We start from the raw sequence: 26,388 nt of genomic DNA, 5'->3' as shown, positions 1-26,388 counted from the left end.
GCTACTGCTCCAGGCAAGGACAAAACATTTGTCCATGAATAGGTTAACAAAGTATGAAGTGGCTCTGCTTACACCCCCAAATGTGACTATAAAAAGGTGTACAGTTTTGAACCCCGCTACTTTGCTGCCAGATACTGATGATTCAGAATTAATTGAAGCTCAGCATGACTGCTTTGAGCTTATGGAGGCGGAAACACAACCACTTGCCAATGTGCAGGAGACACCAATTTCTAATGCAGACTTAGAGTTGTATGTAGACCGATCACGGTATTATCAAAATGGTGTACCTTATACAGGATATGCAATTGTAGATCAGCATGAGGTGGTAAAGAGTGAAGCACTGCCAGCCGAAATGTCTGCACAGGAAGCTGAATTGAAAGCACTCGCTGAGGCGTGTGTAATCGCTGAACATTTGACAGCAAATATCTTCACAGATAGCCGCTATGCATTTGGCATATGCCATGATTATGGTCCCATATGGAAGAGCAGAAAGTTTGTTGGTTCCTCTGGTAAGCCCATTAAAAATGCAGAATTGGTGGCCCAGCTCCTTAGAGCATTGGAGCTGCCTAAGAAAGTTGCTGTAGTAAAAGTGCAAGCTCACACAAAGGAGCGCACTAAGGAAGCTGAAGGTAATAACCGAGCTGATATTGCAGCCAAGGCTGCTGCTTTATTCCCTCTTCCCGCAGGAACATACACTGTACAGGTGTCGGGGGAGGTGGATCTACAATTACTTCAGAACCTGCAAGATCAGGCCTCTGCACCAGAAAAGGAGGGATGGCAAAGGCACTCAGGTGCGAAGGAAGAAGATGGATTGTGGAGAGTGGATGATAGGTATTGTTTGCCCAGGGCACTGTACCCTATGGTGTGCTCCCTCTCCCACGGAATAACCCATCAATCCAAGGATGGAATGGTAAGTCAGGTAAAAGCAAGTTGGGTCGCACCAGGGTTCCATTATGCTGCTGCAAAATTCGTACAGGGATGTGTAATCTGCGCATGCCACAATGTGGGAAAAACAGTAAAGGTGCCACTAAAGTGCACCCCGAGGCCATTGTACCCTTTTCAGCGACTGCAGATTGATTTCATTCAGCTTCCAAGGGTAGGCAACTATGAATATGTGCTGGTATGTGTGGATCTTTTCTCAAATTGGCCAGAAGCATGGCCTTGTGCTCATGCAAATGCACGTACTGTGGTTAAAAAGTTGATATCAGAAGTTGTTTGTAGATTTGGAGTACCAGAGGTAATCGAAAGTGACCGAGGTAGTCACTTTACTTCACAGGTGTGCCAAGGAATCACTCGAGCCTTGGGGATAGAACAATCTTTTCATACTCCCTATCACCCTCAGAGTAGTGGCAGGGTGGAAAGGTTAAATGGTACACTGAAATTGAAAATTCAAAAGGCAATGGCAGAGACAGGTAAACCATGGACTGAGTGTCTTCCCATTGCATTGTACACTGTTAGGGTAACTCCCAACCGAAAGACAAGGTTAAGTCCATATGAAGTGTTGTTTGGGAGCCCTCCCAAGACAGGATTGTACTTTCCCCAGCAGATGCAGGCCTCTCATTCAAATATGACGGCCTATGTAGGCGCGTTACAACAGGTGTTACAGCAAATTCATGCACGTGTTTTCAGTTCCCTTCCAGATCCGTCCTCCTTATCAGGCTCACATGATCTTAAGCCTGGAGATTGGGTGGTGATGCGAAAGCATCTAAGGAAAAGTCTGGATCCTCGCTTTGAAGGACCCTACCAGGTCCAGCTGACCACGCCTACATCTGTTAAGCTGGAGGGAAAAACCACCTGGATTCACGCTTCTCACTGCAAGAAGTTCCACAGAAACTAAGAAGGATGGAATTTGGGAAGTACTATCCATTCTTGCTCCTCACTGTGATGTCGTCTATGCAATGTAAAAAAGATAATGATGTTTTTGAACCATGGGATAGTGATGTATCAAAACAGTGGGCTAATAAATTTGTCCAGTACCATAGCTATATTGCCCAGGTCCGAAATTTATCCAATTGTTGGATTTGTTCTCATGCCCCCATTGCTGCAAAAACTATGCCATATTTCGTAACTCCACTAACAGAGGAGGAGCTGTTCAGGGGAGGGTGTTGGGAAATGCGGGCCCTTAATCTGGCTGAACAACAGAGTCAGACCTCTGCTGCCTTGCCTATTAGAGGTTGGACAAAGCAGCCATGGTTTCAAATAAATCTCACTAGGAGACAGGAACCTGTAGATAAACGACCGATCAATCTATTCGAATTTAAGGAATATGATGGAAACTGGGGAAACAAGGCTACTGATAAAAATTATATAGGGAAAGTGCTCGATCAGGAGCTAAAACTTAGCTTTGCAATAAAAACTCCCTTTTCTCTGGGAGATAAACAAATTTGCAGTGACCAGGTGTGTTTGGAACGATTCCTACATGATACTAATTGGACAAGGAATCATTCATTCCTTTATGGCAATACAACACAGTGCACGGCAAGAGAGGCGGTTCATGTAGATGAAGAAACCAGAGAAGGTCAGTATGGAGATGGAGCAGCTGAAATGTCTATAAGCCTCAATACAGAACCGGAATGCCAACCATTACGATATTATAGGGCAGTTACTACAGATTTAGATGATTCCTGGTGCCTTTATACTGACACTACCCGGTTGGTTTCAATAGCGATAGCTTTCCTTAATGAATTTCAGTTTGAATTACCAAAAGGAGTTTATGTAGTCTGTGGAAGTAATGCATATAGATGGATTCCTAAAGGAGCTGAAGGTGCATGTACACTAGCTAAATTAGAGCCAGCCACCTGGGTATGGAATGAGAATGACTTTCCTTATAAAAATGTTCCTGGTCACATGATAGCGAAACGCAGTGCACCCTCACCCCAGCCACCTAAGCATCTAATGCATACCCCATGGTACCTTAAGACAGGGATGGTTCTTACTGGTCCTTTGGGAGTTATGTTCGGAACTTTAAGAAATGCTCAGATGATAGAAGAATTGGGTGATATTTTTGATAATGTGACAGAGTATCTATTTGATGCCATTAATGTAGAATCTGCTTATATGAGACAGCTCATTGTTATAACTAATCAACATTCTATGGTGCTTGACTATCTTACGGCATCTCAAGGGGGATTCTGTCAGGTAGTGGGACCCGTATGCTGTCACTATATCGATCCATCTGGATTGATGAGAGTTACTCATGATATAGAACAAGCCAGGCTGATCAAGGAAGGAATACGAAAGGTTAATGCCTTAGAAGATTTGCCCTTTCCTGAATGGCTCACATGGTTAAATCCTTTAAATCTGTTTAAGGGGATAGGCGGATGGATATCAGGAATAATTCATTTTTTAATTCAAGCAGTTTTTGTAATATTGGTTATTGCTGTAACAATAAGACTATTTGTTCTGCTCATAAGGAAAATTCTTGGTTCTAATTGTAAATGTTTTCCAGGAAAAGGTAGTGCCAAAATTGAGGCCAATTCAGGAATCAATCAGACACAAGTGATGACAACCTTTATAACCACTGTTCAGCATAGATGTATATTCTGCAACAAGCAAACGTCAGTGGACTTGGCTGATTGTATGCATTGTGGAAAACCACTGGTTTGAACAAAGATAAAGAGAAGAACTTCAGGAAGAACTACAACGATGAAGATTACATGCATTATGGACTTCAAATGATTAAATGATTAACAATTACTAATGAATAAAGATATAAAATATATATACATATCAATATATCAAAATATATGTTACAATATATTACCATAATTATGAATTTATTATGTCTCGTTAACACGTTACTCAAAAAATAGACATAACTTCCCTCAATAAAATCTGTATTCCTCTGAGATAGGGCAATAAGTAGAACAGAGGTAGGGAAAGAAGGTCTGATTTCCAGGTATAACCTGAATGGATACGCAGCAGGACTGGTATCCCATGATATACATAGGACAAGCCGTGTATTTTGTGAAGTAGGGTTATCTTGCAGGCCTTGGATAAAGGCAAGGATAGATAGAGGTAGGTAGACAGAATGATAAAAAGAGGGGAGTTGTCAAAGAAATGGTTAATCTTAGTTTCTATAGACCAGAAAAATAACTGAAAAACAACTTGTAACCCATGACACTATTTTAATTGTTATCATCTGTCTACGTGGTTAGAAAATTCTGCCAAGTGGTCAGTTCCAAAATTCTCTCTTTTCTTAGAATAATGTCTAAAATGTCAAGGCCAAGTATTTTGGCCTGTTAGTATTACCGGATGCAGTTCCACGAATTGTTAAATTGATATCGAGGAAGTGCCATATTCCCGTCATCCCCAATTAGACACATAATATATCATTTTGTCATATCTGTTATATAACTATTGTTTTTGCCAACCATCCACCATTTCGCAATTGTTACATAATATTACGGAAATTGTCTATATTTGTCTATTTCCTCTTTTGCGATCCTATAAAAGAAGTACCCATCTTAATAAAGAGAGAGATTAACTTGAAAGACAAGCCTCCTGTGTCTTTTTTTTTACGTTTCCATTCCTAGGATCCTAGGTAAGAGAAGCTCTAAATGAGCTTTACCCGAGGTTGGTGATTAGAGGAAAAATCCCGGCGCTGACAAAAGCATCTTTAAATACAAAAGGGAGATTCTTGTTAATAACAATGGAAACCCCTTTATTTTTTTTATTTGGAGAGGTGGAGTTATACCATTTAGTGTATGTTTTATTTTTGGTTATGGGAGTATATGTTTTCCTGAAATGGGTTTCTTGAAAAAAGATTACATCTACTTTGTTCTTCTCTAGATGTCTCAATATTTGTGATCTTTTTTCTGGAACATTTATGCCTTTAACATTGAAATTTGCTATATTTAGATTGGCCATATGTATGGTTTATAGTTGGAAACATTGTGCAGGAGGCTACCAATAGGACCTAAGGGAAAAAACTTACAACTGGGGGTAACAGTTATTAACGTGCTTGAAGAAAACATGTCAACCAGAGAATCGGGACGGATTACCGACCCGACTTGAATTCACAATTTGCTACTGGTTGGATAAGTACCCAATGGTGTCCAACCACAAGAGATAGCAAAAAAAAATCACCAGATTTGAGGGGGCGTGGATCTGATGGTCAAAGGCCTAAAGGGAGAGACAGGCCAAAGGAAAAAAGGGGAGAAGGAGAGAGAAAAGACAGGGCAAAGGATAAGAGAAGGGCGTAGTAAAGAAAGAGAAAATGCAAGTGCCAATCCTGACTGAGTCTTGCTTCTATTGGGATTGATACCAGTTTATATAAAAAAATAAACATTTCCTGTTGATTAGCTTATGTTATTAAACACAATAAATTTGTGAAAAAGAGAAAAAGTAATCAAGCATGGAAACACATTATTCAAAACCGGTGAAGAGTTCGTGATTCAAAGAGCTAAACCATTCCCTCTGGAAATAGAGCTTTTCAACCTTCACCATCTTTGTTGCTTCCATTGGGCATTTTGTTAATGTCCGCATTCAACTTTCTGATTTTCTTAGGCTTATTTGGTGTAGTATTAGACAATTTTTCATGTGTTGGTAATGGCGGGAATTTGAGAAATTCTTCTGCCGATGTCCAATCTGGTATTTGAAGTTGAGAAAGGTCCAACTTATTCAGGACAAAGGGTAGATCCTCAAGTGTTCTTATAATCCAGGTTTTGTCCAGAGAGATAGATTTTGTCAAAATGGGAACATCCATCTATAGGCTATGTTTCTATCTCTGAGGGTCCTAGTCAGGGGCTGGAGTTGTCTTCTGAGGTCCAGAGTGAGTTTTGAGAGGTCTTGAAAGATTTGGATCTCATTGTCCTCGTATTCAATTTTAGCTGCTTGCTTTGATCTGTGATAGAATCATAGAATCATAGAATCATAGAATCATAGAATCGTAGAGTTGGAAGGGACCTCCTGGGCCATCTGGTCCAACCCCCTGCTCAAAGCAGGATTCGCTAAATCATCCCAGTCAGATGTCTGTCCAGCCTCTGTTTGAAGACTTCCATTGAAGGAGAACTCACCACTTCTCGTGGCAGCCTGTTCCACTCATTGATCACTCTAACTGTCAAAAAGTTTTTTCTAATATCTAATCTGTGTCTCCTCCCATTCAGTTTCATCCCATTGCTTCTAGTCTTTCCTTGTGCAAATGAGAATAAAGTTGATCCTTCTACAATGTGACAGCCCTTTAGATATTTGTAGACAGCTATTAAGTCTCCTCTCAGTCTTCTCTTTTGCAAACTAAACATTCCCAAATCCTGCAACCTTTCCTCATAAGACAGGGTTTGCAGACCGGTCACCATTCTGGTCGCTCTTTTCTGAACTTGCTCCAGTTTGTTGATGTCTTTTTTAAAATGTGGTGCCCAAAACTGGACACAATATTCCAGATGAGGTCTGACCAAAGAGGAGTAGAGGGAAATAATGACTTCACGTGATCTAGACTGTATGCTTCTGTTAATACATCCTAGAATTGCATTTGCCTTTTTTGCTGCTGCATCACACTGTTGACTCATATTCAGTCTGTGATCTATTAGTATACCCAAGTCTTTTTCACATGTGCTGTCACTTAGCCCTATTCCTCCCATTCTATATATGCTTTTTCCATTTTTATTGCCCAGATGTAGTACTTTGCATTTCTCCCTGTTAAAAACCATTCTGTTAGTTGCTGCCCACTTCTCCAGTTTATTTAAATCTTTTTGAATCCTCTCTCTCTCTTCTCTAGTATTAGCTATCCCTCCTAGCTTTGTGTCATCAGCAAATTTAATCAGTTTACCCTCAATTCCTTCATCTAAATCGTTGATAAAGATGTTGAACAATACAGGGCCCAGGACAGAGCCCTGTGGTACCCCACTTGAGACATTCTTCCAACTGGATGTGCAGCCATTTACGACCACTCTTTGGGTCCGATCACTAAGCCAGTTATGAATCCACCTAACAGTTGCCTTGTCCATTCCATACTTAATCATTTTTTCAATAAGGATTGTATGAGAGACTTTGTCAAATGCTTTGCTGAAGTCAAGATATACTATATCTACAGCATTTCCTTGATCCACCCAATCAGTGATACCGTCATAGAAGGAAATTAAGTTAGTCTGACATGACTTATTAGTTACAAACCCATGCTGACTCTGTTTAATCACTTCATTCTTATCCAGGTATTGACATACATGTTGTTTAATAATTTGTTCAAAGATCTTTCCTGGTATAGAAGTCAGACTCACCGGCCTATAGTTACCTGGGTCCACCTTCTTCCCCTTTTTGAAGATAGGAACAACATTTGCTCTTCTCCAGTCTTCTGGCACTTCTCCTGTTCTCCAAGAATTTTCAAAGATTATAGACAGGGGTTCAAAAATTTCTTCTGCTATCTCCTTCAGTACTCTGGGGTGTAATTCATCTGGACCTGGAGACTTGAATTCATTTAGGCTAGCTAAGTGTTTCCTCACTATCTTTCTGTTTATAGATATCCTGGATTCTTCTATTCCCTTAATAGGACAGTGAATAACAGTTGATGTTACATTTCCTTTCTGAGAGAAAACAGATGCAAAATAGGAATTTAAAAGTTCAGCCTTCTCAACATCCTGTCTTACCAATTCATCATTTTCATCCTGTAAAAATCCTATAGCATCTTTGACTTTTCTTTTACTTTTGACATATCCCCAAAATCCTTTATTATTGCTTTTGACATCTCTTGCAAGCCTCAATTCATTTTCAGCTTTAGATAATCTGATTTGTGCCCTGCAGGTTCTGCAGACAGCATTATATTCTTCTTTAGATATGCCTCCCTCTTTCCATTTTATAAACATTTTTTTCTTCCTTTTTAGCATGTGCTTAAGTTCTGTGTTCATCCATCCTGGTTTCCTTAACTGCTTCCTATTCTTCCCTCTTTTCGGAATTGTTAACAACTGTGCTTTGAGAATTTCATTTTTCAAGATTTCCCATCCTTCCTGGACATTTTTGTCTTTAAGGATATCCAGCCATTGGATCCCTCCAATTCTCTTTCTGAATCCCTTAAAATCTGCCTTTCTGAAATCTAACCTTGACGTCTGAGTCTTCACAGGTCTTCCGCCTCTAGTTATCCAAAATTCTAAAATAGCATGGTCGCTACCTCCTAGGGTCCCAGCCACTTTTACCTCCTCAACCATTTCCTCCCTGTTTATAAGGATTAGATCCAAGGTAGCAGTTCCCCTTGTTTTCTCCCTTACCTTTTGGAAGATAAAGTTGTCAGCAAGAGAGGATAAGAATTTCCTTGACCTGTTAGTTTTGCCTGAGAGAGATTCCCAACAAATGTCTGGATAGTTGAAATCTCCCATGACAACTATGTCATATTTTTTGGAGAACTTGGCCATTTGATGCATAAAGAGTTCATCCATAGCTTCAGCTTGCACAGGCGGCCTGTAGTAAATGCCTACAATGGTGTCCTTTCCATTGTTCTGTCCTTGTATTCTTACCCAAACAGTTTCCACAGAACTCCCAGTCTCTGAAGCTTCAATCTCTGTGCAGATATACGCGTTACTAACATACAATGCGACACCCCCTCCTCGTTTATCAAGTCTGTTTCTTGCAAATAAGTTGTATCCTTCTAGTCTTGTATTCCAATCATGTGTATTGTCCCACCAAGTTTCAGTGATTCCAATGACATCATATTTCTTTTCCTGTGTTAGTAGTTCCAATTCTCCTTGTTTGTTGCCCATGCTTTGTGCATTAGTATAGAAACATTTTAGTTTGTGATTGGTTTCTCTTTCTCCAATATTTTTATTAATTAGATTCTTTCGTCTTTGTTCTTCCTTTCCACTTCTAATAGCAGAGTTCTCAATAGCATTTGTCAGGTGTATGGCTTTTTCTGGTCTTTTGCTTCCCTTCCCATGTTGTTCTAGTTTAAAGCTCTCCTTACAAGTGTAGCAAGGCGACTTCCAAATACATGCTTTCCAGTCTTCGTAAGGTGCACCCCATCTCTAGCAAGTAGTCCATCGTATAAGTAGTTCACTCCGTGATCCAGAAATCCAAATCGTTGCTGACGGCACCATCGACGTAGCCAGTTGTTCACCTGCAGAATCTTATTCCACCTCCTTGTTCCATGGCCATCCACTGGGAGGATGGAAGAGAAGACCACCTGATAGATTTCTTCTTTAGTTTTAAAGCTTTGTATACAACAAAGAACATCCCTAGGTTTGTCTGGGCTTATATTTTTTGGCCTATAGACTCTGTGGGCCCTTTCAATGCATATAGATATAGAATCATCATTGCCCAACAAGTCCTTGAATATGTTAATGAGAGTAGATATAATGTCTTTATCCAGGATTTTTTCCGGAAGACCTCTGATTCTCAAATTGTTTCTTCTTGACCTGTTCTCTAGGTCATCTATATGAATTTTTTTGTAGGAAGCTCTCCTTTTGATTAGCAATTAGAATTTCGGATACATGTTCAGAGTGTGTGGTTATCTGGTCACATGTATCTTCCAGAGTCTGCACTCTTGTGTATACCTGCTTGACATCTTTTCTAAGATCTGCTATTTCTTCTTTAATGGTTTGGGTAAAGTCTTTAAAGAGATTCCTTATGCATTCTGTAGTAGGTAAGGTTTTAATATAATCTTTGAGGCTTGTTTCTTCAAATGTATTGTCTTCTTCCTCGTCGCTATCAGACCATGCATGAGAGAAGAGGAGCTTTGTTTATGTGCAGAATTTGATTTGCTGGAATGGATATCCAGAGTTGTTTTCTAGATCTCACCTTTTCTTCACCTTTCTTGGGGGTTTTGGTATTTTTGGCTACCTCTTCAGTTTGCATTTTGGTGGATTTACCCATTTTTTAAATCTGGTTTAAATATAACTCAATCAGGAACTGTGGCAAAATCAAGTCATTTAGGAATTATTCATAATTTCACAGACAACTGGTCATAGAGAGGTAGTTTACATTGGAAGTGGGTTCCTCAGGTTATGTCTAGAGAGGTCACTAGGTGGCAGTGGAGAACTGTTATCCACTTGATCCACTGTCCTCAGACAGCGCATAAATAGAAGTGCAAGCTTATGGGATCGTTGCCTTTTTTTTTTTTTTTTTAAATTTAAAATAGGTTTATATCCCTCTTCCCCTTTCCTTATTTGTCACAGGAGGTGGGTACGGGTCAGGCACCGGCCCAAAGGTTATAGATAATGATATTTATGTGATGCAGGACGGGGATCCCCAACACCGACCGCGCCAGTAACCTGGACCCGGCCAGCACAGGGGCACCACGCCCCCAGGTGGCAAAGGCCCGAGCCCAGGCAGCAGACCGCAAATGCCCAATAGCGTTATGCTTTAGAGGGGAAAGCCTCAAATTGTTCCTCTGTGATAAGAGTTGCAGTACACCCAAGTTATGCAGTCCCCAATTAAATGAGAGAGCGTTCAGAAGGGTTGTTGTGGGTACAGTGTGGTTGCTGATAAAAGAGAGTCGCCTTTATGGAATGCTCCCCTTTTTACATATGTGTTGTTTCAGTCCTATAATATGGGGAGCTATAAGCTGGTTCGCACTCAGCTCAGTCCAGGTTCTCTCCTAGCTCCGCATGCACAGGGTGGGCACGGCGACTAAGATCAGTCCAGAGTGCCCAGACAGTGTCCCTGTGTCAGAGATTACCGCCTCTCCGGTGCACCAGGTCGCTCAGACCGGGGCCTAAACTCCAAAATGGCGCTGACAGGACAGAGCATGGAGCCTCCAGGAAGAAGCGGCTTCACCTCACGACAGTCCGGACTTTGAGGTGCTGCAGGAGAAGGAGCAAGCAGTGCCCCCTGCGTCACTGGCTTCTAGCAGCTCTGTCCGCTCCCAGCCGATCCGCACCAGCTCCCTCCCGGGACCACAAAACAGGCCAGAGGCGTGCAACGGCGCGACCGAAAAGCCAGCGCACAAGGAAAGACCAGCGGCCGACAGAGGGACAGGGCACCGTCCGGCCGGACACTAAGGTGAGAATCCCCATAGGTGCAATCCGCAGCGGTACCTCAGAGAGGGGCCCCCACCGTCTCCTTGTCAGTCTCTCCAGCCGTGCAGCAAGGGGGGAAGAAATCTCTCCGGCATCTCAGATTCTCCTAGGGCCGTCAGGCTCCCTCCTTCCTGCAGGAGTACAGTCTATGGGATCCAGGGGGTCACCAGTCCTTCCAATCCACGGGGAGTGGAGTGTGGGGAGGAAGAAAAGCTGCTGTGCTGTGCGTCCTCTCCTCAGCTTGGTCAGGCCACGCCCCTCGTTACTGACATTTTTATATCTATTCTATCTATTCTATTCTGTTGTGTCATGCTGTCATTTTACTGTAGATGGCTGATGAAATATTGGGTTTTCAAGGACTTGAGTGTGTAAAAATCGGATGGCACTCACATGGTCCGAGTGCCGTGTGATTTATTTTATTAATCCCATTGACTTGCATTGGTGAGTCTCGTCCGAGATATGAGGACAATCACAACATGATGCGATTTTTTTCTCAGTACGATGTGAGCTGGGAAAAAAAAAATCACAGACTAGCAGGGACTCCTAGATTGCCATTGGTCAGTGCAATCCAATTTTTTATCAGATTGCATTCGTCCATTTTTCTTGCAGATGAGTACGAGCCCTTTTAGGGCTCATACACACTTGCGAGAGATTCGCACGATTCTCATGCGAATCTCTCGCATGAGCACCCGGCACTGCCACGGGCACTGGGCCCGAAGCATGCGGCTGCATAGAAATACATGTAGCCGCATGCTCCGGTCCCAGTGCAGGCAGCAGTGCCAGGTTTTCATGCGAAAGACTCGCATGAGAATCGTGCAAGTCTCTCGCAAGTGAGTATGAGCCCTTACTGATGTTATAGAGATACGTACATAAATCTCTAATTGCAAAGCTGTATATAAATATTATAACCTGAGTGCTTATACATGTAAACTACTTTTTTTAGATAAATATAAATACCCTTTACCTTTACGAAGAAATCCATTTTCACTGGCTTCTAGAAGCTCATTTGGGTAAAATGTATAATTTGCATATGGATCATCTTTCATGATTTTAAAAGTCGCTTTTTGCACAACTATGTCAATTGCTTTCTCATCAAGACTTTTGCCTAAAAATGTGCATATTTTCAGCACAGCAGATCTAAGGTCCTGAAATGAAAAAAAAAAATGCTACAAGAATGCACAAAAAGAGAATATTGTGAATTTGAAAATTAACATTAGTATTACAGCATAACTATCCTTTACCTCATGTATGAGATATGAAATATAATAGACTTCCTTCATGAGCTCATTTCATATTTTTTGGTTTATAGGAAGCACTTTATTCTCCAAATTTGGGAGGAAAATGGGAGTGCATCTTATAACCCGAATGTAGCTTACAAAGGGAGAGAGGTACCAGGTTCCCAGGTGGCAGGGTTGCTCCTACAGGAAGCTGGCTGTGGTGGCAGGAATGGGGCGATGCTGCACCGTTCCCTGGTCCCTGGGCTTTCACAAGCTGTCAGCAGAGTCCCCCCACTCCCAATTCTTTTCACTGTGTTGGACCTTGAGAAAATGGACGCCAGAGGCGGCACATGAGCAGATTGAGATCTCAGCTCCCTGAGATCTCAGTCTGTGCATGCGTTGCCTCCAGCAGCTATTTTCCTGAATTCCACAGCAGTGAAAAGGATGAGAAGTGCGGGGACTTCTAACATTTTGTGAAAGTCCAGGGTCTGCCACACACTCTCCTCCCAGTCCAGGGCCTGCAGCATCACCTAACTCCTGCCACTGCCAACTTCATGTAGCGATCCTGCCTTCTGGGAGCCTGCTCCACAGCAGCCACCTCCCACCCCCATAAAGCTACTCTAAAAGTGGACTTTACTACGCACTGCCATTTTCTAAAAAATTTTTTTTCCTATATTCCTTCTCAAAATTTGGGGTGCATCTTTTGGTCTGGCACATCTTATAATCTTCAAAATACGATATATTTAGTGGTCTTATAAGATAAGATAATACAATTCTCAAGCTTACAATAATAAAGTACTTACCGGTAATGATCAAATTAAATGTTTATATTTCTATTATTGGCTACCATACTGCACCTGGTCAGTATGCACAAATAAAAACCCTAAATAAGATTGGTGTTGTCCATGCTAGCCTCTATGAAGGGGAGTGTTGGAGTAAGTGTGGCACTCCAGGAGTCCGGTTGCCACAGTGGTATTGCCTTCCTCATGGGGAGGTGATGACATGCCTGGAAGCAAGGAAGGGTCCCCTTACAAGGTAACACCAGCATCAAGCACTTTTTCTGACTCCAGACCAAGAAGGGGGAGCTCTAACACCTGGTTTCAGGAGAGCTTCTGTATAAGTTCTGGCCTGGAGGTGGGGTTAGTCAGTCTGTGAGAGAAGGAGAAAAGTGAAAGAGAACCTGGGGAATGGAGCTGTGACAAAGCTTACTCCAGAGCTGAGCGCTAGAAACCAGACGCCGGAGTCCGTGGTTGCAAGGGTACAGAAGTCCCAGCAGATAAATCTGGAGGGCAGGGGACTGCAGGGCTCCTGGTCCTATCAAACACCCGTCAGCACAGCAGCACTCTAAAACCCGGAGCCGCCACGAAGGAGTGACACCACCTCCTCCTGTGTTGGATGCCGGAGGGCGCCTGCGTTGTTCCAACAGTTCTCGGGCATGCGCAGTGCGCACTGCCCAAGAACTGAAATCAGGTTATCAAACCTGCGTGTTTTGGAGTCCCCTGATCCCACCCCGTAGTGTGTTATGAAGTATTCACTCTGTGGGGATGGGAATCTTGCACCTGGGCCTGGGGGCAGGCGAAGCTAAAGCTGTTCAATGCGCAGATGCAAGATTCTCAGCCCTGCAGTGTGAATACTTCATAACACACTGTGGGGCTGGATCAGGGGACTCCAAAACACACAGGCTTGATAGCCTGATGTCAGTTCTCAGGCAGCGCGCACTGCGCATACCCGAGAACTGTTGGAACAACGCAGGTGCCCTCTGGCATCCAACACAGGAGGAGGTGGTGCCGGATGCTACAAGGGGGTTGATGGACAGCTGGGAGGCGGCTTAAACAGAGGGACACGCCGTACCTCTCTGACTAATTCCAGGTATGAGGACCTAATTATAAAAGTCAATATTTTGCCGTTAATGGGGGTCAGAAACAGAAGAGCCACCTTCACAGAAAGCAGCCTTAGTGCTTCTGAAGGTGCCTCTTTTAGTTAAAAATGCCCTGGGGGGTGACAGGTTCCCTTTAACATTGCAGTTGGTATCAGTATATGCAGCAAGTTTGGTGAAACAAAATACAGGCACAGCAGGATGTGAATCCCATTCATTTTTGTGATTTTCCCAAGTTAAAACTATGTCTTGGTGTCCTCACATGAGCATGGCTGTAAATATTAGTACAGTTTACATAGCCCTTTTCTGACATTTGACATAATAACCCGTCCCTGTGCCTGTGCCTATTTGATCAGGGAAAGATTATTACATCATTGTGATCACACACACACACACACACGATCGCAGCATTCCAGGAGCTGGCAGAGGGATGACAACCCCTCTGCCATTGGATTGGAGACCCCATGGCGTGATTCAGAATACAGATTGTTGCCATGGTGACCTGATGTCATCATGATGACATCCGGGTCACCAGAGCTAAGAAAGTTGCTTGGTCATGGTTAGTTCATGATCAGCAACTTTCTTTGTCAGTGCAGAGCTGACAGGTTGCATAGTATGGGGATGCTGCTGCATCCTCATACTTTACAAACGATCAACGTGCAAAAAATGAGAGTCCCATAGTGGGATAAAGTAAAAAGGTTAAAAAAAAAGTAGAAACATTTGTTAAAAATATTTGTAAAAATATTTTTTTTAAAAAATGAAAATAATAAAAAATCAAAAGATATTGTATCTATAAATAAATATTTGAATGAAAATAATATAAACAATAAAAGTACACATATTTCATATCGCCTTGTCTTCAACACCTGACCTATAAAACTGTTCCACTAGTTAACCCCTTTAGTGAACACCACAAAAAAATTAAAAAAGGCAAAAAACAATGCTTGATCATCACACCGCCGAACAAAAAGTGGAATAAAATGCGATCAAAAAGACAGATATAAATAAACATGGTACTGCTGAAAACATCATTTTGCCCCGCAAAAAACAACCTGCCATACAGCTCCATCAGGGGAAAAATAAAAAGTTATAGCTCTCAGAATAAAGTGCTACAAAAATAATTTTTTCTTTAAAATAGTTTTTATTGTGTAAAAGCGCCAAAACATAAAAAAAATATAAATGTGGTATCGCTGTAATCATAGTGACCCAAGAATAAAGGTGTCTTATTAATTTTACCACACACGGATTGGCATAAACCCTACCCCAAAAAAAGAAAAATCCTGAATTGCTGGTTTTTGTTCATTCTACCTCCCAAAAATCGGAATAGAAAGCGATCAAAATGTCATGTGCCCGAAAATGGTACCAATAAAAACGTCAGCTTGTCCCGCAAAAAACAAGCCAAAATATTAAAAAATTATAGCTCTCAAAATGTGATGCAAAAACAACTTTTTCCAATAAAAATCGTCTTTTAGTGTGTGACAGCAGCCAAACATAAAAACCCAATATAAGTCTGGTATCGCTGTAATCGCACCGACCTGAAGAATAAAGTCGCTTAATCACTTATACCACACGAGGAACGGCGTAAAAAAGAAATAAAATCAATTCTTCACCTGCTGTTGATTTTTTTATTCTGTCTCCCAAAGATCACAGTAAGGCTCGGCGCACATTTAGGCTGTGCGCACACAGTGAGTTTTTGATGTGTTTTTGCGAGTTTTTTTTTCCGCATGGAAATGAGCTAAAAACGCTATGGGATCCTTATGCAATCTATTCCAATGACAATCCTGAAGGGTTGTGCACATGATCTGTAAATTTCCTATGAGTACTTTCAGTGCTTTTTTTTCTGCAGCATGTCAATTCTTTGTGTGTTTCTGCAGTGTTTTTCACCCATTGACTTCAAATGAGTCAAATCTGCAGCAAAAACACAGGTATAAAAATGTTTGGGGATTTGCTGAGTTTCTGTTTGCTTTTTTACCAGCTTCCTATGGTGTTTCCCATGCTGTCTTCTGTGTGACAGCATGGAAAACACCAACGCGGAGGCGGTAACCCCCTTTATTATACAGTAATGCCTCCTTTGCTTACCCTATAATAATAATGACTCACTTGGTTTTTATACTTTGAGAGAGGCACCGATCCAGCACTGAAGTGTTGGTAATAAAAAAAACATTTTGGAATCTCAAGGCTCTTTATTTCTGCAGCTCAGCTCACCTAAACATGCCAGCTTCCATTTTTGCAAGAATTCCCCAGTGTGTCTTTTTATAATAATACCTCCCTATTGTGCTTCCTTATAATAATGCCACTTAGTGCCTCTTTATAATAAAAATGCTCCTGAGCAGGGGCGTATATATAAATAACAGGTGCCCCATATCAAAAGTAACAGTAATAGAAAAGCATACCTTGCAAATTTCTAAAGGAGCACTCCACCCATGAAAATGTTTATCCTCTTAACATTTTGCAATTGTCATATTATATAGCACTGTGTACTTACAATTACTCATTTTGCCCTTCTACCAGACTAATTTTTCTCTTTTCCATAAGGTCTGTGACATCACAAGATAAAAAACTGACTAGAGGAATCCTCCGAATCCTTCTAAACGCTATGTAGAAACAGGACGTCTCTATTCCCTATAAGAAGCATGAGTCACTGCAAAAGTCCCTTGTAGGGGGAAGAGGGAGCAGCTAGGTCAGGAGTTGAAGATGGGGATGATAAATGCAGGGAGAAGAAACTTCCTGTTTCTACAAAAAGCAGAGAAAAGAGAAGAATTAGCTGGGTAGAAAAGTAAACTGAGCAATTGAAAGTGCACAGTGCTTTATAATATGATGACTGCAATATATTAATAGAATAAAAACTTTGATGGGTGGAGTGCTTTAAAACACAGTGAGGGATTTGTATTGTAGCACTTGAACAAATATTTTTCCCCTACTGAAGCCCCTAAGTGGTCACACCCATTTTTATGAATCCCATAGAGTATGATGACCCTGCACAATATGATTGCCCCACCAACCCCACACTGTAAAATGGTCATTACAGCCCTCTATGGGCTAAAGCACATGATATTCCCCATAGCCCCCAATATACAGCTTGAGGTCTACCAAAGCCCCCCAGTATGATGCCTCCCATAACCACTCGATACAGTATGATTGTCACCAAAGACCTCCACATAGTATGATGGCTTCTATAGCCACACCACACAGTATAATGTCCACCACAGCCACCTCACACAATATGTTGAACCTCCACAACACCAATACAGAATGGTGATCCCTCCAGAAAACGCCATAGTATAATGGTTCTCCCACACATAGACCCATTACAGTATGATGGCCCCCCACAATCCCCTTTATAGTATGCTGGTTCAATCCACAGCACTTTATATAGTATGATGATCCACCCCACAGTACCTTAGATAGTATGATGATCCTATAGTATGATGATCCACCTCACAGCCACACATACAGTATGATGAGCCACCTCACAGCCCCTATATAGTATTATTGTTCACTTCACTGTTCCCTATATGGTGTGATGGTATTCCCAACATCCCCTATATGAAAGTTCACCTTACAGCCCCCTTTAGTATGATGGTCCATCTCACAGTCCAATATATAGCAAGATGGTCTGTGGCGCCCCCAGGAGTATGGCCGCCACAGTGGCTTTGCCTTCCTCCAGGGAGGGTAATGCCAGGCTTGGAAGCAGTGAAGGGTCTCACTCGCAATTAACCTATACATGCAACACAGTTCCACTCCAGGCCAGCAGGGGGGACTCTGAACCGGAATTGAAGGGAGGAGTGCTCTCTGAGGGCCAAGAAGAAGGAGTGATCAGTTAGTGTGAGGAGGTCCACGTGTGCAGACGTGGGGACAGAAGCTGGAGGTTGAGCTGAGGAAAGAGAGCTCCCTCACAGCGAGAGCGCATGAACTGGAGCCTGGTCTCCACGGTTGTATGGATACTAACGGTCCTGCAACAGAAACCAGAGGAGTAGGAGGCTGTAAATGCCCTACTCTCATCTAAGACTCGGAGGCAAAACAGCACAGAGTGAGCCAAGAGAGGAATGCGGCTACAGCTGTCTGCCATACGAGGAGTGCTAGTAGAAGAGAATTAGGAGGAACTTCAGTGTAACTCAGTACTAGGAGTACTTCATTCAAATAAGCGCTAGGAAGGAGACTGCACAGCCCTTCTGCTGAGAGAGAATACTGAGCTGCTTCCAGGCTAGCCTGCTCCATACCATCTGTAATCAGGACCCTGGACTGCATTTATGAAGTAAAGGTACAGAAATTGCACCCCGCTGTGTCTTTGTCTGCTTCCTACCCTTCCGGCACTGCTACATCCCCGTGCCAACCACACCTACACTGCCTTGGGACTACAGATTCACCTGTGGGGAGCTTTCACATCTTGGCGGCTGCACCATACCATCAGTCCCAGTGGATCTGCATGCAGCGTCGGCTTAACATCTCACTTGCCGAACACCACAGGTGGCGTCACAAACTATTCCATTAACTACCTTCCACCATTTCCATTCCCCCATTACTTGGGCGCCCAGGGCCACAGACCGGGTCACTGCTGCTGTGACACATCCCGCTGACACCGGCCCGGTACCGAGTACCCCACAGCCCTGGGAGGGCGACCCAATTTGGCGTCACGAACAGGATTACAGAGCCTGGTACCCCCTGGGTCCTGTGTGCCATAGACTGTGTTTGTGTAAAAGACTGTGTGTGAAATTGGCGCCAATTGTCGCCATTGCCGCACTGCTTGGCGCGCGCGGGAACCAAAAGAGGCGGGCCTTCATGGGTGGAGCTTTCCACAGAGCGCGAAGAAGTGAAGTGCCACGCGGGAAGAGAGGACAGCGTGCGAGAAGGGGAGGAGCTGAGGCCTACAGCCCGGAGCGTCGGGCCTGCGAAGCGGCCGCCGGTGAGCTCACACAACCCCCCGACCCTGGCTAGCGTTAACTAGGGGGGGAGAGAATGTCTGTGCCAAGCAACAACAAAGTGGCGGACGCCACCGCCAACCCCGCAGCGCCGCAAGGAGAAGCGCCTGCCGCAGCGTTCCCGATAATGCAGCTGTCCATCCCCTACATACCGGGAGTGGCCTGGCTACCGCAGTACTCGGGTGAGTCACACACCCTGAGTGAATTTAAAGAGAGACTGTGCAGTTTGTTTAAAGTATACCCTCTGTCTGAAAGCCAGAAAGTGAATATCCTGATTGGACAGCTAACGGGTGCAGCACAGCGAGAGGTGAAAGCTGGCAGGACACTGATAAAGAGACTGTTGCAAAGATCCTGGCCAAGCAGAGATGCACCTTTGACACATGCACTGCAGCTGAAATCAAAATGAGGTTCTTTGGCTGTAAACAGAAGGCGCAGGACAGTATAAGGGACTATGCTCTCAAACTGCAGGAGGCGCTGCAAGCAGTTAGGCAAGTTGATCCTGACAGTGTAAAGGAGGAAGATAAACTGTTAAAGGAGCAGTTCATTGAAGGACTTCTATCCAGTACCCACAGAGGACAGTTGCGCATCATAACCCTGCAAGACCCTGATCTGGACTTTGCTGATTTTAAGGACAGGGCTTTACGGGTACTACAGGAACCCACTGACAGCCGTCCAGTGCCCCTGAGGCGCCCAGCGATCACCTACCACCAGGAAGCAACATCTTTCCCTTCCATCCCTGTGGAGGCTGATGCACAGACTCTGGATAAAGATCCAACTGAAGAGCTGCGTGTTCAGGTCCAGGAGTTGACCAAAGGAATAGCTGCGCTTACTAAAACTGTGCAGTCTATGCAAGTGTCCTCCAAAGAAAAGATCCAGCTTGCTTTCAGTCCAGAGGATGTCCCGTGGCTCCGGAGGAGGAGAACCCCGCCACTTAAAGGAAGGAACAACGATCGCTATGACCAGGACGGACGTCCCATCTGTCGTCGCTGCTCTAAGGCAGGTCATCTTGCAAGATTCTGTCCTTTAAACGAGCAACCCCTGGGGCAGAGGGCCAACCCCCAGGAATAGGATCCCCAGGCCCAAAGAATTGGAGAGCCAAGTATGTTGGAGGGAGACCAATCCTTCCGGTGGTGATTGACGGTATCCCCATGAACGCTTTGCTGGACACTGGCTCTCAGGTGACCACTATGCCGTACATTCTTTACAAGAGGTATTGGGCTGATTCTGAACTTACCCGTGGCCCAACTGATGAACTGAGTAGTTGCCAGTAATGGTCAGTCTTTGCTGCAGATTGGATGTAAAGAGATTACTGTTAAAGTGGGTTGGGTAGAGCTAAAATCTCAAGGTCTGATAGTTGTTGATATTGATCGACGTGAATGTAATCCCATGATGACTCTTGGTACAAATGTAATTGAAAATTGTCTTTCCGAGGTTATTGTCTTGTTGCAACAGGTGGCTGAGACTGCTGGTTCCAGTGAACAACGAGTCCTGCAGAAGGAGATCAGAGCCCTGATGCAAAGACAACAGGTAGAACTCTCTGGTGGAGAAATTGGCAGTGTCAGAGTGAGTGATCCCTTCCCCTTTGCAATACCCCCCAGATGTGAAATGCTGATTTGGTGTCGGGCAGCTATAGGTCTCAGGTTACCAGGCATTGGTAGAACCAGTATAATCCGATAGCAGGCCCACTGTTCTGACAGCCAGAGGGGTGGTTGATGTACGAAAAGGGAGACTACCTGTACGCCTTTTGAATTGTGGGGAGGAGGAGGCCACAATACCTCGGTATGCCACAGTTGCTAAGCTGCTCACTGTTAATAACAACTCTTTGCAGGCAGCAGAGCCCTTGGTCTCATCCGATCAGGTGGAGGACAATGGCTTTGTGAAGCAGATGGAGGAGTGGTGCCAGCAACTGCAGGTGGGAACTGACTCTACACTTTCATACCAGAAAAATGGGGTTTACAGAGTGACACAAGAGTATGAGCGGGTATTCAGCAAACATCCACTAGATTTTGGGCAGGCAAAAGGGGTTCAACATCATATCCCCACTGGAGACCATCCACCCATAAAGGAGAGGTACAGACCTATACCCCCAACACAATACCAATGTGCTAAGAGTATGTTGAGAGAGATGAAGGAAGCTGGGGTAATCAGAGACAGTTGTAGCCCATGGGCAGCTCCAATAGTTTTTGTAAAGAAAAAGGATGCTACCATGAGAATGTGTGTTGATTACAGGAAAATTAACAGCATTACACATAAAGATGCCTACCCATTACCTAGAATTGAGGAGTATTTAGCTGCACTTAAAACTGCTAACTACTTTTCCACCTTGGATCTCACTAGTGGGTACTGGCAGATTCCTGTGGCAGAGGCAGACAAGGAGAAAATGGCATTTACCACTCCAATGGGTCTCTGTGAGTTCAACTATATGCCATTCGGGCTCTGTACTGCTCCAGGAACATTTCAACAGTTGATGGTGTGCTGCCTGGGACATATGAACTTTGAGATGGTCCTGTTGTACCTGGATGAGTCATTGTTTTCTCCAAAACCTATTAAGATCATCTGGAACACCTGGCTGAAGTGTTTGAAGCTTTGTCCAATTTTGGCCTAAAGGTGAAGCCTTCCAAATGCCACCTCCTGAAGCCCAAGGTACAGTACCTCGGTCATGTGGTCAGTGCAGAAGGTGTGGCACCAGATCCTGACAAAGTCACAGTCATCAGGGACTGGCCGAAGCCCAGCACATTCCATGAAGTACGCCAATTCCTTGGACTGGTAGGCTACTACCGAAGATTCATTAAAGGCTTTACTGAAATAGCCACCCCTATGCAAAATCTTCTGGTGGGTCAGTCGAAGAAATCCAAACAGAAGAATTCCACATTTGAATGGACTGAGGAGTTGGAGAGGTCCTTCACTAGACTGAAGATGGCTCTCACGGGAGATGAAGTTCTGGCCTACCCAGATTATGACAAACCCTTTGTGTTGTATACTGATGCCAGCAACGTGGGACTGGGAGCAGTACTGTCGCAGGTACAGAATGGCAATGAAAGGGTGATCTCCTACGCCAGCAGGAAGCTGCGTCCCACTGAAAGGAACCCAGACAACTATAGTTCCTTCAAGCTGGAGTTCCTCGCCATAGTCTGGGCTGTGACTGAGAGATTCAACCATTACCTAGCTTCAGCCAAGTTTACCATCTTCACGGACAACAACCCGCTTACTCACTTGGACACTGCAAAACTAGGTGCACTGGAACAGCGATGGATGGCTCGGCTCGGCTGTCTAACTATGAGTTTACCATCAAGTACCGGGCAGGGCACAAGAATGTCAATGCTGATGCGCTGTCCAGGATGCCTAATCTGCCAGATGCAGGAGAAGACCCTGAGGCTCTTGAAGAAATAGAGATACCTCCCTTCCACCGGCCACTTGCGGCCCAGCGTGCTCAAGGAGTGAGAAACAGACGGTGTGACTTGAAAGAGGTCACCCTAAATCATGACTGGGCAGAAACTCAGGATAGTGACCCTGCAGTCCGCCTGGTGAAGGAGCTACTGTCACAAGCTGACTCACGCCCGGAGTCAGATGCTCCTGAAGAAACTCAGCAATTGTGGAAGGAGAGAGGCCGGCTGTTCATCTATGATGGAAAGCTGTGTCGGAGGAGTATCAATGCCCGCACTCATGAGCTGGTTTGGCAGGTGATAGTCCCAAAGAGAGAGGCATCAATGGTCTTGGAAGAATACCACAATGGAGCTGGACACTTTGGACGGAAGAAGTTGGAAGCATTGCTCCGGGAGAGGTTCTACTGGGCTTGTATGAGGAAAGCCATTGAGAGGTGGTGCCAGGAGTGTGGACAATGTAACCTGCGCAGAAAGGATCGAAATAGCCAGAGAGCTCCTCTGCAGCCAATTGTAACCAAACAGCCACTCAAGTTGGTAGCCCTGGACCATGTGAAGCTGGTTCCAAGCCGTTCAGGATACATCTATGCTCTTACCATCGTGGACCACTACTCAAGATTCCTGGTAGTTGTGCCTGTCAAAGATCAAACAGCCAGGACAGCAGCCAGAGCATTCCAACAGCACTTCTGTAGACCACATGGATATCCTGAAAGAGTGCTTACAGATCAAGGTCCAGCTTTCGAGGCAGAAGTGTTCCAGGAATTCTGTAACTTGTATGGTTGTAAGAAGATCCGGACAACACCGTACCACCCCCAGACCAATGGCATGTGTGAGAAGATGAACCAGGTAGTGATTTACCTCCTGAAGACTTTGCCCTTGGAGGAGAGAAATCTGTGGCCAGAGAAGTTGCTAGATCTGGTGGACCTCTACAACCATATTCCAGTGAATTCCACCAACTGTACTCCAGCCTACTTAATGAGAGCAAGACCTGGTAAACTGCCTATCGATTTGGACATGGGAGTCCTTACGCCTGAAGTAATGTCACCAGATGCTGACTGGGATACAGAAAGACAACAACAGTACAGAAGAGTTCAAGAATGCATGGTAAAGAGTCTAGCTCAGGCAAGACAAAAGCAGGAGAAGCTTTACAATCAAAATGCGCCTGCCGTTCCTTTGTCGCCGGGAGAACAAGTTCTCAAGAGGAAGAGAAGATTGCACAAATTGGCTGATCAATGGGAAGCTGAACCTTATACCATTCTGCCCTCAAACTTTGATAATACCAAGGTATGCCTTATTAGCAAAGATGGAGGAGAAACCTCAGCAGCAATATCAAGAGATCACCTGAAACTATGTCCTGACCTGTTGAAGGAAAGAGTGGAAGAACCAGATAACATCCAACCCATAGAGGGAGAAGAGAAGGTCAGCACAATACTTGGAGAATTCCCTGCAAATTGGACTAAAATAAATGATGCAATAGTGGTGCCAGTGTTGACATTTCCCCAATTGGTAGCACAGGAAGAAGTGACTCAAGAAAATCCTGAAGATCAGGAAAATCAGGCAGCAGATGCCACACCAGCAGTGGAGCCAGAGAACCCTCGCCCTGCCAGTGGTGAACCTGTTGTACCCATGGTGAGTCTAAGAGTTTGCAGACAATCTAGTATCTCTCTGTTGCATAGAACCACCAGTAGTGTATCCATTGCATTACACACTATACCAGTATTACGCAGGTCTACCCGTATTACACAAGATATACCACCCATCAGATATTGTATATAGCTAGTGTATATATGTAGCTGTTCTCAAGTTTTGTGCCTACAGGTAACCTGTAAGAGTTTCCTTTGAATTTTCTCGTTTTGTTTTATGGACATTGGTGCTTGGACTTATCATCATAGGACTATTTTTGGAGCACTTGGATTTTGTAACTTTTTCATTTTTAAGTCTTGTACAATTATTATTGCTTAACTGTTTATATGTTTTCATGTTTTGTTCAGCCCAGGAGTGCGGACCTGCACTAGGGGGGAATGTGGTGCCCCCAGGAGTATGGCCGCCACAGTGGCTTTGCCTTTCTCCAGGGAGGGTAATTCCAGGCTTGGAAGCAGTGAAGGGTCTCTCTCGCAGTTAACCTATACATGCAACACAGTTCCACTCCAGGTCAGCAGGGGGGACTCTGAACCGGAATCGAAGGGAGGAGTGCTCTCTGAGGGCCAAGAAGAAGGAGTGGTCAGTTAGTGTGAGGAGGTGCACATGCGCAGATGTGGGGAGAGAAGTTGGAGGTTGAGCTGAGGAAAGAGAGCTCCCTCACAGCGAGAGCGCATGAACTGGAGCCTGGTCTCCACAGTTGTATGGATACTAACGGTCCTGCAACAGAAACCAGAGGAGTAGGAGGCTGTAAATGGCCAACTCTCATCTAAGACTCGGAGGCACAACAGCACGGAGTGAGCCAAGAGAGGAATGCGGCTACAGCTGTCTGCCATACGAGGAGTGCTAGTAGAATAGAATTAGGAGGAACTTCAGTGTAACTCAGTACTAGGAGTACTTCATTCAAATAAGCGCTAGGAAGGAGACTGCACAGCCCTTCTGCTGAGAGATTACTGAGCTGCTTCCAGGCTAGCCAGCTCCGTACCATCTGTAATCAGGACCCTGGACTGCATTTATCAAGTAAAGATACAGAAATTGCACCCCGCTGTGTCTTTGTCTGCTTCCTACCCTTCCGGCACTGCTACATCCCCGTGCAAACCACACCTACACTGCCCTGGGACTACAGCTTCACCTGTGGGGAGCTTTTACATCTTTGCTGCACCATACCATCAGTCCCAGTCATCAGTGGATCTGCATGCAGCGTCGGCTTAACATCTCACTTGCCGAACACCACAGGTGGCGTCACAAACTATTCCATTAACTACCTTCCACCATTTCCATTCCCCCATTACTTGGGTGCCCAGGGCCACGGACTGGGTCACGGCTGCTGTGACACATCCCGCTGACACCGGCCCAGTACAGAGTGCCCCACAGCCCTGGCAGGGCAACCCAGGTCCACCTCACAACCCTCTATATAGTATGATGGTTCACCTTATATCCCCCTATATAGTATGATGGGCCACCTCATAGTCATAGGCCCTTATTTAGTATGATGGGCCACCCCACAGCCACCTATATAGTATGATTGTATGATGGTCTATGCTCCAGGCCCACATATACTATTATGTTCTACGTCACAACACCCTATATAGTATTATGGTACCCCCAACAGCCCCCTATATAGTATGATGGCACCCCAAAAGCCCCTATATAGCATGATGGTCCACACCACAGCCACTGTATAGTATGATTATCCAACCCACAGCCCTTATATAGTATGATGGTACCCTCAACAGCCCCCTAGAATATGATGGTCTACCACAACCCTCTATATAATATAATGGCACCTCAACAGCCCAGTATATAGTATAATAGTCTCCCGACAGCACCTTATTGTCATGATCCATGCTGGATCATGACTGATATAAAGCACAGGTAACCATTTTTTTTTCTCCTAAGCTGTGCTTAAGGTGTTTTTGCCCCCGATGGCCATTAGGATTATTGCACTGTGTGTCGTTTGTTCTAAGTTTTCCCCCGGTGGTGGTGAGTGTCATTGCACTCTAGTTTCTTTTGTTTAGCACACATGATTATAATACTGGTGTGATTGCTGGCTGCTATAAAAGAGTCACAGGTGTTGCAATCAGTGTTGGTGATAGTGTTCATTTCAACCATCCTTTGTGGAGGAAGGAACTGGAGAGCAGCTCTGACAGAGCCTGGTGTGAAAGGAGTCATAGGGGATTTCCTTAGCTCTGACAGAGCTTGGTGGCAGCGATTCAGGAGGAGAGCTGCATGCTGGTGGTGGACTCTGTTGAAAGGAGCAAGTGCAACAGAGTAAAGCTAAGTGGTGTTTCCCTGTTTGTGTTTTTTCCTTAATGTGTATTAGTGCAGCGGGGGGCCAGTGCCTGCGCCACCCAGCTCCCTAGCAAGGGATAGGTGTAGGGTGTGCTAGGGTGACAGGTATCCTGATCGGCGTCCGGTGCG

General features: G+C 44.4%; 1 protein-coding gene across 3 annotated transcripts in view; it reads right to left on the bottom strand.

Moving 5' to 3' along the window:
* The window catches only part of LOC141089507 (amine sulfotransferase-like), a 315,569-nt gene that overhangs the window by 46,768 nt on the left and 242,413 nt on the right, over nucleotides 1-26,388 (bottom strand). For all 3 annotated transcript variants that reach the window (XM_073575966.1, XM_073575964.1, XM_073575965.1), the window contains exon 6: nucleotides 11,902-12,082. In XM_073575966.1, the coding sequence (XP_073432067.1) occupies nucleotides 11,902-12,082 (181 nt within the window). The remainder of the gene's footprint in view (nucleotides 1-11,901; nucleotides 12,083-26,388) is intronic.

This window comes from Dendrobates tinctorius, unplaced genomic scaffold, assembly GCF_039654945.1.
Source record: "Dendrobates tinctorius isolate UK_male_01 unplaced genomic scaffold, ASM3965494v1 ptg000046l, whole genome shotgun sequence".
In the NCBI taxonomy this organism is placed as follows: domain Eukaryota; kingdom Metazoa; phylum Chordata; class Amphibia; order Anura; family Dendrobatidae; genus Dendrobates; species Dendrobates tinctorius.
This window is presented reverse-complemented; position numbering and strand designations above follow the sequence as displayed.